Source organism: Condylura cristata, unplaced genomic scaffold (assembly GCF_000260355.1).
Source record: "Condylura cristata isolate star-nosed mole 26May11 unplaced genomic scaffold, ConCri1.0 scaffold00002, whole genome shotgun sequence".
NCBI lineage: Eukaryota > Metazoa > Chordata > Mammalia > Eulipotyphla > Talpidae > Condylura > Condylura cristata.
In genome coordinates this window covers 13,037,348-13,051,229 of record NW_004567103.1, presented here as the reverse complement: position 1 = coordinate 13,051,229, position 13,882 = coordinate 13,037,348, and the positions used below count along the sequence as shown (strand labels likewise).

The 13,882-nt window shown below is 47.2% G+C and overlaps 1 protein-coding gene across 2 annotated transcripts; it reads left to right on the top strand.

Annotated features, from left to right (window-relative positions):
* Nucleotides 1-1,659: 1,659 nt before the first annotated feature.
* Nucleotides 1,660-7,545, top strand: CXCR2 (chemokine (C-X-C motif) receptor 2). Of its 2 annotated transcripts, none has more exons than XM_012725917.1 (2): nt 1,660-1,729; nt 5,336-7,545. In XM_012725917.1, exon 2 carries the CDS (start codon nt 5,361-5,363, stop codon nt 6,432-6,434), a length of 1,074 nt encoding a protein of 357 aa, XP_012581371.1. In that variant the 5' UTR covers nt 1,660-1,729; nt 5,336-5,360; the 3' UTR covers nt 6,435-7,545. The 2 variants fall into 2 exon arrangements, with proteins under 2 accessions (XP_012581371.1, XP_012581380.1); XM_012725926.1 differs by lacking the exon at nt 1,660-1,729 and adding an exon at nt 5,016-5,060.
* Nucleotides 7,546-13,882: the final 6,337 nt, after the last annotated feature.

Here is a 13,882-nt window from a genome sequence, read left to right as displayed (position 1 = left end):
CTGAAGAAGCCTTTAGACAGGCAAGGGGGAAAATTCCCAGCCCGTGTTCCAGAATCGCTGGGGAGAGCCTGGACTTGGAGTCAGAGTCCGAGGACAGACCTCATAGCTCCTCTGTGGGAACACCTCCCAAGTGGGGCTCCTGGATTTCCCCTTGGCAATCCTGGGTCAGAAGTTCCCCCAAAAAGCCTGCTTCAGTTTGTTCCTGTCCAACAGCTCCAACTTCTCCAAGCCCTGAGTCACAGTGGAGGCATCAGCAGCCACTCCAGCATAGGCGGCAGCTACAGCAGGTGAGTGAGTCGGGAAGGCTGTGGGGACACAGGTGGGTCTTGGAAACTTCTGTGTCCTCCTCCGAGTCTCCTGAGAACTGAGGTGATAAATTGCAGAAGCTTAGAGCACCAGATAACCAAGTGTCCTCCGAGGCAGCCCAAGAACAAATAACTTTCTGCAAGAATGTCCTACGGTGGCCTCTAGTCACAGGTGACTATCAAGCACTTGAAACGTGGCTAGTATGATCAAAGAACAAAATTTAAATTTTTAAATTAATTTAAAGTTAAGTAGCCTCCAATGTTTAGTAGCTACCCCATTGCACAGAACGAGTAGAATCTCCTCACTTTCCACAAGACCATATCAAGGTGCAGACAGCGATGACTCATCCAAGCTCACCCTCAAGCCCACCGAGCAGAGCAGAACCATGGTTGGAAGCCGGTCCTTTATTTATCCCACCATCCCTAAGCTCAGTGGAAATGAAATTAATTTTTCAGTCAGATGAATCAAAAAGTGGGTTGGTTAGAAAATGTCAAGTCTAGGTCTGGACAGAGAGGAGACTAGCAGCACTCAGAAACCTGAGACTGAGACCCAAGCCCTGGTTGCCATGCAGAATAAAAACCGCTCGCTTCTCCTCTGCCCAGCCTGATGATTCTATCATTGGCCTCATTTTACAGATGAGCAAACTGAAACTCAGAAAGGAAGTCACTTGCCCAGCGTCGCTCAGGAAGGGGACAGGGTTCATTGAGCGTTCCTAGGGGCTGGTGAATTAGGATTCCTTCTGATGGTAATCAAAAGCAAATGTGACAAAATAAATTCTTGTTGTCACTCAAGTTTTCAAAAAGGTACTTGGCTCTGGGGGAGTGAAAGATGAGACTGGCAAAGGGGGCTCCCATTGTGGGCGGGATTCTCAAAGGAATGTGGGGGTAGGGGAGAGGGTGGGGTGAAGAGCAGAGGCATCTGGTCCGGAGCTGGAGCTGAAAACTACCAGAAGCTTAAATTCCTTCTGTTGTCTTAAGAGCGGTTCCCCTTTAAGACGTGAAAGACCATCCAGGGCAGGAGGGCAGCTGGAAAGTAACCACTGGGAAACCCAAGGCAGCTGGAGTGAGGGGACAGACAAGTCAGCTGAGATCAGGGTAACAACAAAAGAAATCCATGGGCAAACTATTTCCATGATGTGGGCCTCAATTTCCTCAGCTGTGAAAGAGGAACATGGCCCAGGAAAAGCACGGGTCCTTTCCCAGTATGAAGCCCACCTGTCCATCGAATGACTAGTTACCAAAAAGCTGACCTGGCAATTAATTAATCAACTTATCAAAAACACCCTGCACATTTATGGCTCCACCCCAGAAATGAGTAATCAAATCCACCACGTACTTCCTCCACTGGGTTCTCACCACTCCACCCAGTCAGCCGCTTGATCTCACTTCTGAAGGTGTCCGCAGGTGAAAAACCTAGAAACTGGGTAAGTCTTGGCATATCCACTCTTGCCACCACCCAGAAGTTCTCTGTTTTCTTTCTCTCTTTAAGCCTCCTGACCCCTAGAGGGTCTTCTCTGCTCCCTCTGTGAACAACTCACAGCAGCTCCTGCCCTTGCCATTACAGCCTCGAAGAGACCAGGTCTGAGCAAGAGCTGGACACTGCCGTGTTCCTTCTCCCCTGTATTAAATGCAAATGTGTGTGTGGATTGTATTTATACAGAGAAAGAAAACTGGCACTGACTGAAAAACCGAATGTGCTGTTGTTAAAAAGATTGCCTTAAGTGTTTAGGTTCTGATAAATGCCTCCACTCTGTAGCATTTTCGTGAAATAAATCAGAATGATCCCATCTACGGAGTTTCTGAACTACTTAAGTCTTAAGGGACTGGCAGATTTGCTGAACAAGGGGAATTTTCCTGCTAGGTTTCCGAAAGCAAGTCTGGGTGGCCCATAGGGACGAGCCAGGTCAAGGTCATTTGGTTTAGCACTCCTGCAAATTTCTTTAGATCTGGGCCTATGGAATAGCAAAGAAAGCAATGCATAGAGCGTTCAGCAATGGAAATTAACTATACACAGGTGGATTTAAAGCAATCTCAACAACTTAGCTTACAAGTGATTTTCCTATAGGATGTGTGCTTTTGTGGAGAAGCATGTCAGCAGACTGAACATAGAGCCAGAGCCATTGACACATCTTTGCCTCCTGGCCGCACAGCACAGGGCCTGGTTTTTGAGAATCTGCTGTCTTCAACAGTCAGCAGAGGCCAGACAGCTGGGTTTAGATGTGTCACCTCCCTTTTCTTAGTTTCTCCCTTTAACTGTCAAAGCATCCTTTCTAGAGATTAGGAAATTTATAAGCAAACAAACAACAAAACATCCTCCCATGACAGGAGATTGTTGACCGGCCTGGTTCTCTTTTCTGAGTTCTCTATGGGGGGTTATTCCACTGCCCAGCTCTCTCTTTTCTGAAGTGTGGCTTGCATGGTCTCTGGCCAGGACCCCCAAGCAGACCCTTCACACTGCAGTGTGAGACCACCCGCCACCCAAACGTCTCCTGCTCAGCTAAGCCCTGGACTATCCAGTGAGGACTTATCTATGACATATTTACACACTGCTATCTGCTCCTGCAGCTGCCCAGTCCTGCCTCTCACAACTGATGCCCATAAACACAGGGGCTATCCCCTGCTCCCATCTTGATCTGCTTCTGTACTCAAATGTGGGTCTTAAGAACATTCCTGATCATCTCTTCCATTAAGAACCTCTCTGATCACCTGCTCTCGGGATGACTCACCCTTGACTTCATGACTTCATTAGACATAACTCTGGTCCTCTGAGAAAACTTGTTCTGAGCTCTGGATCTGAGAGGCCATTGACTTCATTCAGATTTTGCCGACAGCTCTGCACCATCTGCCTCTCCCACTGTCACCACATCCTCCCACCACAGGCAGCTGGGCTCGGCTCTCATTCTCAAATCTTTCTAGGTCTCACTGTGCTGACAAGGCAGTTTAGCTGTCCTTGGTCATGTAGGACAGAAAGCTAAGTGCCTTCCCGGCAAGGTGATGGCTAAGAAATCTATCACTTTGGGGGGAAATGGGCAATGTTTTTCCAGTTCCTCCTAATCCCAATTCAACTGTCTTCCTTCCTGTATAGGATTGACAATAATAAACTTTCTTCTACTAATGAAAAAAGTTTCCCAGGACATTGTTAGTTTAACATTTGTATTTGCTTTGAAAGGATATATATACCCTTTGGTGGAGATGTAATTCACACACCATAAAAGTCACCCATTTAATGACGATCTAGTGGTATTTAGTATATTCACAGTTGTACAGCCATCACCACTATCAAACTCCAGGACACTTTCAAAAAGAAACCCTATACTCGGTAAATTCTCCTTGCCCCTTAGCCCCAGGAAACCACTTATCTTTTTCTATCGCTACTGGTTTACCTGTTCTGATCATTTCACTTACATGGAAGCCTTTTGGTGGCTGATTTTTTATTCTTTTCTTTTTTTGCTTAGAATGCCATTTTCAAGGTTCATGCATTTGCAGTATGTAATTCATTCCTTTTTATGGTTGAATATTCCATTGTGTGTGTATACCATTTGTTTATCTGTTTGCCAGCTGATGGATATTTGGATTGTCTCTACTTTTTGACTAGTATAAATAATGTTGTTGTGTGTACTCATGTACAAGTCTTTGTGTGTGGCCATTTTCATTTTCTCCTGGGTTATATATTTGCAGTGGAATGGCTGGATCATATGCTACCTCTATGTTTAAATTTTTGAACAACTGCCAAACTGTTTTCCAAAGTAGTTGCACCAGTTCACATTTCCATCAGCAATATATGAGGGGGCTGATTTTTCCACATCTGTCATAGTCTTTATTGTCCATTTTTAAAATATCATCATCATTCTAGTAAGTATGAAGTAAATTCCTAGGACTTTCTACTTCCTCCTTTTCTCTTTAACATTTGTTTTCATTTTCAGGTGGGTCAAAGACTTGGGTATGGTCATAGGGTGATGCTATCTGGTAATAAAGAAGTGGCACTATCTCCATGTACTTTGTGGTTAAAAAGGAAGTTAATTAGGTAGCTAATTTATATAAATTTACTTCATCTTTGAAAACTGAGATAAGAGGTCAGAATGGCTGTAGCTTTGCTAGAAGTAGGTTTCTCCTACCCTTCTAACAAGGGAAAGAGCCCAACTGGTTTACATGAGGGTAGCAGGGTGCTGGGGAGTCAGAAAGGATGAAGGCATGCAGTGGCAGGACAAGAAGGGTTCCCACTGAAACAGGTAAAATGTCTCCACCTGTCTTCTCTGCTTTCTGTTGCCCCCAACCCAACATGCTAGGAGTACTCTGGCTTTCTCTGCTCACCCCTCACGGCACTTCTACCCACTTGGAGAAAATCAGTCACCACCTTATCATTTTAGTATACTTTTAGTATATTTTTTTCAGACTACACAAACACGCCCAGAGCAGGTGTCCTGTAACCTGCCCCCAAAATGGTGGACTGTGTCAACTGAAAATGTGCCTCTTGCTCAAGCATTCTGAAATGCTATGCTCTATCACACAAACTGCCTTTCTGAAAAACTTCTATTAAAATTACTTTCAGAAAGTTGGACAGAGGGATTCAACTCTCAGCTTTACAGTCAAACCTTCATCATGTTCTTGGATTCCAACCCAGTTGGATTGCCTGCCTGGTCTCCCAGGCAGACTGAGAACTGAAAGTGTTTCCAACTTTAAATGCAGCCTCAACTGTCAGAGATGCTCACCATTAAGCAGCACGGAGACATCCAGTAGTCCTGGAGGGATCCAGAGGTACATTTCAACTAATTTTGCGTGATGACATCATAAGACGCACTAAGGACCTCTCTCTCTCTGTCATTGAAGGGAACTATACTCTTCATGAGACAGATCATTGACCCCTAAATATGTCTCATAACTTTAGAGCCCCATTTCCTGAAGGGAATTTACTTCCATGTGCTATACAAACTAGTGCAAGGACTTCTACTTGAGGTAGGAGTGATAGGAGTGACAGGCTAGAATCTGGGGAAATTTCACTGCACAGTAACCACATCATCTCTCTTCCCTAGGCCAAGATTTAAGTTTACCTCAAATATGGAAGATTTTAACTGGGAGAATTACAGCTTGGAAGACCTCTTCAAAGACAGTAATTACAGTTACAACACTGATTTGCCCTTTATTCTACCAGACTCTGCCCCCTGCTTTCCGGAATCTCTAGATATTAACAAATACGCAGTGGTTGTTATATATGTCCTGGTGTTCCTGCTGAGCCTGCTGGGAAACTGTCTGGTGATCCTGGTGGTCTTATGCAGCCAGCTCAGCCGCTCTGTCACCGACGTCTACCTGCTGAACCTGGCCATAGCCGACCTCCTCTTTGCCTTGACCCTGCCTATCTGGGCCGCTTCTAAGATGAAGGGCTGGGTCTTCGGCACAGCCTTGTGCAAGCTGGTCTCGCTCCTGAAAGAGGTCAACTTTTACAGCAGCATCCTGCTGCTGGCCTGCATCAGTGTGGACCGCTACCTGGCCATTGTCCACGCCACGCGCACACTGACCCAGAAGCGGCACTGGGTCAAGTTCATATGCCTAGGCATCTGGACCCTGTCCTTTATCCTGTCCCTGCCCATCTTCATCTTCCGCAGGGCATTTGACCCACCCTTTTCCAGCCCAGTCTGCTATGAGGACATGGGGGCTAATACAACAAAATGGCGCATTGTTTTGCGGGCCCTGCCTCAGACCTTTGGCTTCGTCCTGCCACTACTGGTCATGCTGTTCTGTTACGGCCTCACCCTGCGCACGCTGTTTGCCACCCACATGGGGCAGAAGCACCGGGCCATGCGGGTCATCTTTGCTGTCGTGCTGGTCTTCCTGCTCTGCTGGCTGCCCTACAACCTGGTGCTGGTGGCCGACACCCTCATGAGGATGCAGGTCATCAAGGAGACCTGCGTGCGCCGCAACCACATCGGCCAGGCCCTGGATGCCACCGAGATTCTGGGCTTCTTTCACAGCTGCCTCAACCCTCTCATCTATGCCTTCATTGGCCAGAAGTTCCGGCACGGCCTCCTCAAGATCATGGCCAGCCACGGCATGGTCAGCAAGGAGTACCTGGCCAAGGAGGGCAGGCCTTCCTTTGTTAGCTCTTCTTCAGGGAACACGTCAATTACCCTCTAAGACCCCACCCCGTTGCAGCCCCTCAGGCTCCTCCCTGCCTTTCAGCATCCCCCGCCAAGGCTCGTGGGCACTGGCAGATCACAGCCTCTGTGCCAAGGCAGCCCTCACTGTGGTCACGGGAAGTTGCTGAAGCCATATCCTTACCAGGCCTGGTTTAGGTTTACCACCCTTACCAGGTATGGTTTAGAAAGCCAGCCTGGTGCCCCACCCCTTATGTGTAACTACTGTGTCAACTGCTAGAGCTCTGTCCTTCCTACCTCTGAGCCCACTGCACTGTCTTTGGGCTACTTTAAGGACATTCTTTGAAGTGACTGCAAAATATTCCCACAGCTGGGAACTATCCATGGCAAACGCCTTGGGTTTCCTTGTCTGTTAGGGAAGTCTGCCTCCCAAGAGAGGGGCCAAAATGACAGACACTCAATTTCTAGGACTCCCCTTAAGCTAGAAGTGACCATATTTCTGGGGTGCATCTGCTATGGAAAACAGGGTGACAATTCCTCAAAAAAAAATTAAAGACAGACTTACCAAGTGATCCAGCCATTCCACTTCCAAATATACACGCCAAAAAAAAAAAAAGCAGACTTGTGTAGATATGCATACATACATGTTTGTAGCAGTATTATTCATAAGAGCCAAAATGCTGAAATCATGTGAATGGTGATCTACAGAAGGATGGCTGAGCAATGAGTACTGAATACATACAATGGAATATTATTCCTTCTCGTGAGGGAATGACATTCTGATATAGGCTACAACATGAATGAAGCTTGAAATTATGCGAAGGGAAATAAGCCAGACACAAGCATTGTATAATTCCAAGCCTAAGAGATGCCCGGAATAGCCAAATTTATAAGACAGATTAGCAAGTGGTTGCCAAAGGCTGAGGAGTTATTGTTTAATGGATACAGAATTCAGTTTGGATGATGAAAAGTTTCCAGAGTGGGATCCTGGTGTTGTCTAACAACGTGAATGTACTACACTGTAGCTTTTAAAATGGTAAATTGCATGTTATGTATATTTTACCACAATTTTTAAAAAAAAGAAACTTAATTCCCAAAAGGCAAGTTTTAACTTCTGAATCAACCCTGGAATCACCTTCCTATACATTTGATTTATGTGACATAATTAAATGGTGTTTTTGTATAAACCACTTTTAGCTGGGTATTTCATTACTGTCGATTAAAAGCACTCAATGTTTATGGAGACATTGGTCAAGGGTGAGTGGGAACTGGGGTACAGTATAGAGGTGCAGAGGTGGGTGGTGATGAGGGATTCACTAGACATAGAGTGGGAAGTAGAATAAACAGATCTACTAAAACACACTGCTGAGGGAAGCAGCAGTTGAGACAGGAAAAGTCTGCTGCGCCACATGGGTCACCTCCCTGGCCAGGGATCAAACTGGTGCTACAGTGGATTCAGATAGCTACAGGGCAGTTCTCGAACCTCTTGTGCCACCAGGGAGGGCCCCTTCTGCTGTTTATTGGGCACATAGAAAAAGGGATTGAAATTGAGATGGCGCTTGGCCTTCTGCTATGATCATCCCTAGCCCAAGCCTCCCACTTCTGGACATGTGTCATGGAAGAAAACGTGGCCCAGGGTCATCAATGTCTTGAATGTCTTGAATGTCTTGAATGTCTTGAGAGTGAAAAGTTGTCAAGAGCATCCAGGGCGGGCCTGAGGAGGGCTGGGTGAGCTCGCCAGTCCCACAGTGCAAAACAGAAAGGCTGAATATGGTCCTGAACTCAACCAGCAACTCCCAGCTTAGTCTCTCTGGCACTCTCCTCTCTCACGCCCAGCGCACACACACACACACACACACACACATCATTCGGGGTTTGGCAAAAGGGCAGTCGTGCAGAATGGGGAAATGCTTTCTAAAATGTCATCCAGACAAAACAAAGAGCTTGCCTCCTTCTTTCTGCAATATTTACTGAATGCCTACCATTCCAGGGTTTTGAGATAACAGCAACAATCTAAACAGACCGGGCCTTTCCCTGTCTGAATGCCTGTTCACAGGTTTGTCTCTGGTTGGTCTTGGTTAGGGTGGCTCTGCTCTGAGCAACCTGCTAAGGAAGCAAGGCCAGGAAACTGAACTCAACAGTTTCCAAACCCCACTGAACTTTTACCAGGTTCCAAGGCCCTTCCTGCTAACAAGTAGCGGATCCTAAAGTCAGCAACCTTGGTGCTAAAAAGCGGATCCTGAAGTCAGCAACCTTGGTGCTAAAAAGCCTCCTTCCCAGCAAGGCGGGAGCAAACTCAGGTCTGGAGGGCCCAAGAGCAGACACCTGCCACTCTTAACTCAGGAAAGCTTCGCTTTTTGCATTCAGCAGCCAGGATTAATTCAGCAACAAGCAACCCTTGTTTCTAGCTCGCTTTATGCCAAGCACTGTGCTAAGCTCAGGATCAAGGGTATCTTAGCTGCTCTGGCTGACACTTCAGAACAGCTTCTGATTCAGCAGGAGAGAAAGGCTGAGAGATGTGTTTTTACCAAACACCTGGGTTGCCAGAGGGAGCAGTGGTGCTCTCCTGAGGCTCCCTGCGATGAGTGTCAGTGGAAGGAGGCCAAGCGAGTTTCATTCTGCTCTTGCCTCCCCTTGCAAGGGCTAGAGAAAGCGTGACTCTCCAAGGAAAATGAAAGCGTGTAATGAGGCAGAGCAGTGAGGCAGAGACCAAACTGCATTAATGTGAGTGCTGTTAATCTCTCTCCATAAAGATGGTCTTGGCAGGTTACTCTACCAGCCAAGCCATCACCAGGACGAGGCAAAGCCAGGACCTGCCTAAGCTGATGTCTCCCCTCCGAGGTTTCCAGGCCTGACTTCCACTGTGTAGGGGCCAGCACCTTTCAGCTCAGGCCTGGCTGCTCACTCTGAGCCGGCCGCTCTGACACCCTTAAGCCTGCTCCTCTACTTACACTGGCTGCATTTTCCTCTGCTCCCCACTCCTACCCCTGTTTTCCCCTTCCCCATCTCTATGGGATGGGCTTCTTTTGCTAATTCAACTGGATCAGCCTCTGGTCTCCTGGCTGATAGGAAGAAGTGACCCCAGTTTGCAGGTCATGTTGAAACTCATCTCATGGAGACCCACGTAGAGAACCGCACCCCCAGACAACAGCAAAGCCAAAAGAGACCTAGAGATCACTGGGGGCCACCCCTTTCAATACGTAAATGGAAAGTTCAGCACAGTGAAGAGATAGAGAGCCAAAGTTTCTGACAGACAGGAACTTCATGGTGAGCCCTAGTGAGGTTCATGAACCCCCAAAAGGGTCAGAGAAGTCGCGCCGCTGGGGGGCACGGTAAGCTTTTAGAGGGCATGGAAGTTGTTTTTCAGAAACTGATTCATCAAGGACACTTACCAGTTCCCGGCATGTAGGCAGCTCCCAGTCTTTCAGAAGCTCAAGCTCAGGAGTCTCCCAACATGCAGACAGTAGCACTCCCAAGTTCAAGGTTCCCGTCCCATCTTTACCCAGGTGCCTTGACCTTACAATAAGTAAGGAAACAGAGACCCAAACCAAGCAATTTAAGCAAAATCTCATGGCTGGATAGTAGTGATACTGGCATTTAAAAAAAAAAGTTCAGGGCCCTCCCTGGTGGCGCAGCGGGTTAAAGCACTGCATTAAGAAGCTTAAGGCCACTTCCGCATGAGTTCGATCCCTGCCTGCCCGGAGGAGATCCACATGGCACTGCAGACCTCTCCTGACCCGCCCGCTGCTCCCCTCAGCAGTGTACTGCATTGATCTGCCTGTTCTGCTCCCCGCTCTGTCTCTGGTGAATCTTCTCACCCTCCGCATTTCTGGCCTGTACCCGGTTCTGTATAAATAAATAAATCTTTAAAAAAAAAAAAAGTTCAGTTTGATTTGTCAGATATTTTGCTTTTCTGATGACTTTCCATATCATTGAACGTGGATATTTCAGCATCCCACCCTGGGGCCAGGTTCCCTCAGTGCCCACACCACACTCATCTGTGCCTGGCCCTGAGGTTGCTGGAGCCTCAGCAGCTGGGACTTAGGGGCACAGGTGTGGCAGCTGGTTCTGAGGGGGTACCCGTATACTCAAGTTCAATCTGTCAGTAAAGAGATAGTCAGAGCCCGATGCAAGGTTCAAAGACAGCCAAAACTAACCCCTCGATGAGGACACATGCTCTGTAACGCTGAGTCCAGCTAGAAAACCGAAGCCTCTAGGAGAAGGGATTCATTAGAGGGTGGACTGCACAGAGGTGGGAGAGCTGGTTAAAGGTCTTTTCCTCTGGTGACATCATCTGAAAGTAGCAGGACAAACAGCCAAGAAGGAGAGACGGATGTGAATGGAGAAGAGCGAGGAGAAGCCGACACCTGCAAGGACAGACTGACACGTGTGATGGTCACTCTGAGCCTCCAGATTCAATGTGTGGGTGACCTTCTGGCCTCCCTGCATCGCAGAAGTCTGTTCACACCTGTAGCCAAGGGCCACAGACCCTGGCCCAGGCCAATAAGGCAAGATAGCAGATAAGCACCAGCTTGTAACAGAGTCTGGTGCCTGGCTCCGAGCTTCCAGAGCACAAAGAAAATGGCTGCTGCCCCCATTTCTACGTCCCAAGTCTCACACATGGTCTCTTCTGGCCACTGATAACCTGGAGCTGTGCACAGCAGACTTGAGGAAACCCATCCTAACTACTTTGGCTCAGAGTCTTCCACACAAACATAGGCACAGACTAGAGAAAAGGATTATCACAGAAATTTGGATGCATTTTAACTTAAGTTTCCACCTGTTGGGGAGGAGACTTGGCTGCTGACAACACTCTCCTTCTCCACCTGGCTCACAGATACCTGGGACGCACGATTACTCTTTAAACCATAAATATGAATTTTCTACAATTTTCTGTAGCACATGTACTATTCACAATTAACATGCGTTTAAGAATTATAATAAAGAAAATACATGGAGAAAGTTTTTAGAAAGGCAGACAACTCTCATTTCCAGGAACCAGGGCAGGCAGTCAAGTGGGGTCTCCTATATCCTATAGTTTTAAGGGCAGAATTCACCAGGTTAGGAGAAGATTTTATCATCTACTGTCATTAGGAGAGCAAATAGGTACAAACTTTAGGGAAGACATCTTGATCCTATCTATTTTAGTGCACATACTCTTTGGTCCAGATATATTTCTAACAATCTGGTCTCTTGAAACACCCACAAGGTAGCCAGATGTATATAGGATCTTCCTCGCAGCATTATTGATACAAACCAAAGCTTAGAAACAACCCAATGGGGCTTCCCTGGTGGAGCAAGGGGTTAAGTCTCAGCATTATGAAGCTATCTGCAGCCACTGAAGAAAGGGTTTGATCCCCAGCCAGGGAAGTGACCCCCATGGCACAGCAGACCTCTCCTGCCTCACCTGCTGCTCCCCTCAGGACTGTATTTCAGTACATCTGACTGTTCTGTTCCCCACTCTGTCTCTGGTGAATCCTCTCAGCCCCCACTACTCTGGCCTGTACCCCTGGGTTCTTGTATGCCCATAAATAATAATAAAAGAAACAACCCAAATATTCATCCATAGGGAATTGATTTATCTGTAAACCATGAAGGTACAGGCACCCCCAAAAAATACATGGGAGGTAGCGGTTTTCATTACATCATTAAAGACATGATTCTCAGTGGGAGGAGGCAAAATAGAAGTTCACATGTCACCGGAGTCCATTTACATAAAATGTACAGGAAGGCAACTCTCTAGGGACAGAAGAAAGTAGATGAGAGCTGCCTAAGACTGGGGAGAGGAGTGAGAGCGGTTGCTAACAGAGTTCTTTTAGGGGCAATGGAAATGTTCTAAATCTAGGTTGTGGGAATAGTTGCATAACTCTGTACATTTGCTTTAAAAAGTCTCTGAATTATATACTTACAGACAGGTGCATTCTATAATGAGTTCATTAGATCTCCATAAAACTCTTCTTAAAAAGAATCCCGGCCCTCCCTGGCAGCGCAGTGGGTTAAAGCACATTCGAGATCCCCACCTGCCCAGAGGCGACCACATGTCGTGACAGACCTCTCCTGACCCGCCCACTGCTCCCCTCAGCAGTGTACTTCGTTGATCTGCCTGTTCTGCTCCCTACTCTGTCTCTGGTGCATCTTCTCACTGTCCCTGTACCTCTGGCCTGTCCCCCAGTTCTGTATGCACAAATTAATAAATCTTTTTTTAAAAAAAAGAATCCCATAAAGGAGGTAACAAGGGAAGATCTTCAAGAAAAAATGTTGAATGAAAAAAAGGAAGTAGAGCCAGCCTGGGCTACAGTGAAACACCTCCTCACATACAGGGTTTTGCAGATTTCAGAAAAATATCCAGGACCTTACGCACAGAACTGTTTCAAAATGTTGCTGTTGAAGAGAGGAATTGGAAAGTGGCATAATAGTCAAGATCATTCACATCATTTTGTATTGTTCCCTTTTTTTTTTTTTCTGCTGGGCAGGACTTTTCCAAAAATGAGGGAACTGAGATCTGTTACTCCGTGAATGGGGTGTGGGCCCCTCCGTGGATGTGCCTGTTTCTATGCCTCAGTGTCTTTTTTTTAATTTACTTCATTTCCTGGTCCCTTTTGAAAAATGCCACTGTCATCTTAAGTTCATTAAGCACAAGAGGACCAACAGGAAACTAGAAAGCACTGAAGAGCACAGAGCAGCATTCCTAGGAGTGTTCCTGCTGAAAATGGATGTCTTGCTTAAAGCATAGCTTTGTGGACACTCCCTGAACAGGGTCCTGGCAGGAAGCAGAGAGCACTGGACAAGAAACGCAAGTTTCATCAAGTCCATGTGAATTGAATAAAGGGGACTTGAATCACTTAAAGCGCGGGAAGGGCTCAGGCAAAGTAATGGAAAAGGTTCAGAACCCCACGGCCAGTGTCGGTGGGGCGCACTTAGTACCCCAAGGCCTGAGGAGCAGCATGAGGAAGCCAGGACAAGAATCCACGGAAAAGGAGAAGTCTCCCCATAGGAGCCACCCTAGCCAGCAATGGGGGCAGAATTGGGGGAGTAAATGCCACCCTTTGGGGCCTCCCTGGTGGCGCAGGCGTTAAGTCGCAGGGCTATCAAACCATCACCATCACTGCTGATTGAGTTCAGATCCGGGGGTGGGGGGGCGGGGGGGTGACCCACATGGCACAGGAGATCGCTTCTGTCTCATCCCTGCTCCCCTCAGCAGACTGTTTCAGTAAATCTGCCTGTTCTGCTCCCCACTCTGTCTCTGGGGAATCCTCTCACCTCTGGCCTACACCCCAGTTCTTGTATGCATAAATGAATAAAATAAATCTTGAAACATAAATAAATAAATGTCCTCCTTAAAGCTCAGCCCAGCAATCTCCTGCCAGGGTTCCCACTGGCTGAGCTCAGATACTAGAGGACTGGGGAACTAGAGGACCGGGGATCTGAGGAGTAGTCCACGTGTCAGCATCCCCAAGCAGACGGGTTCCCTGCCCCAACTCGAGGCCT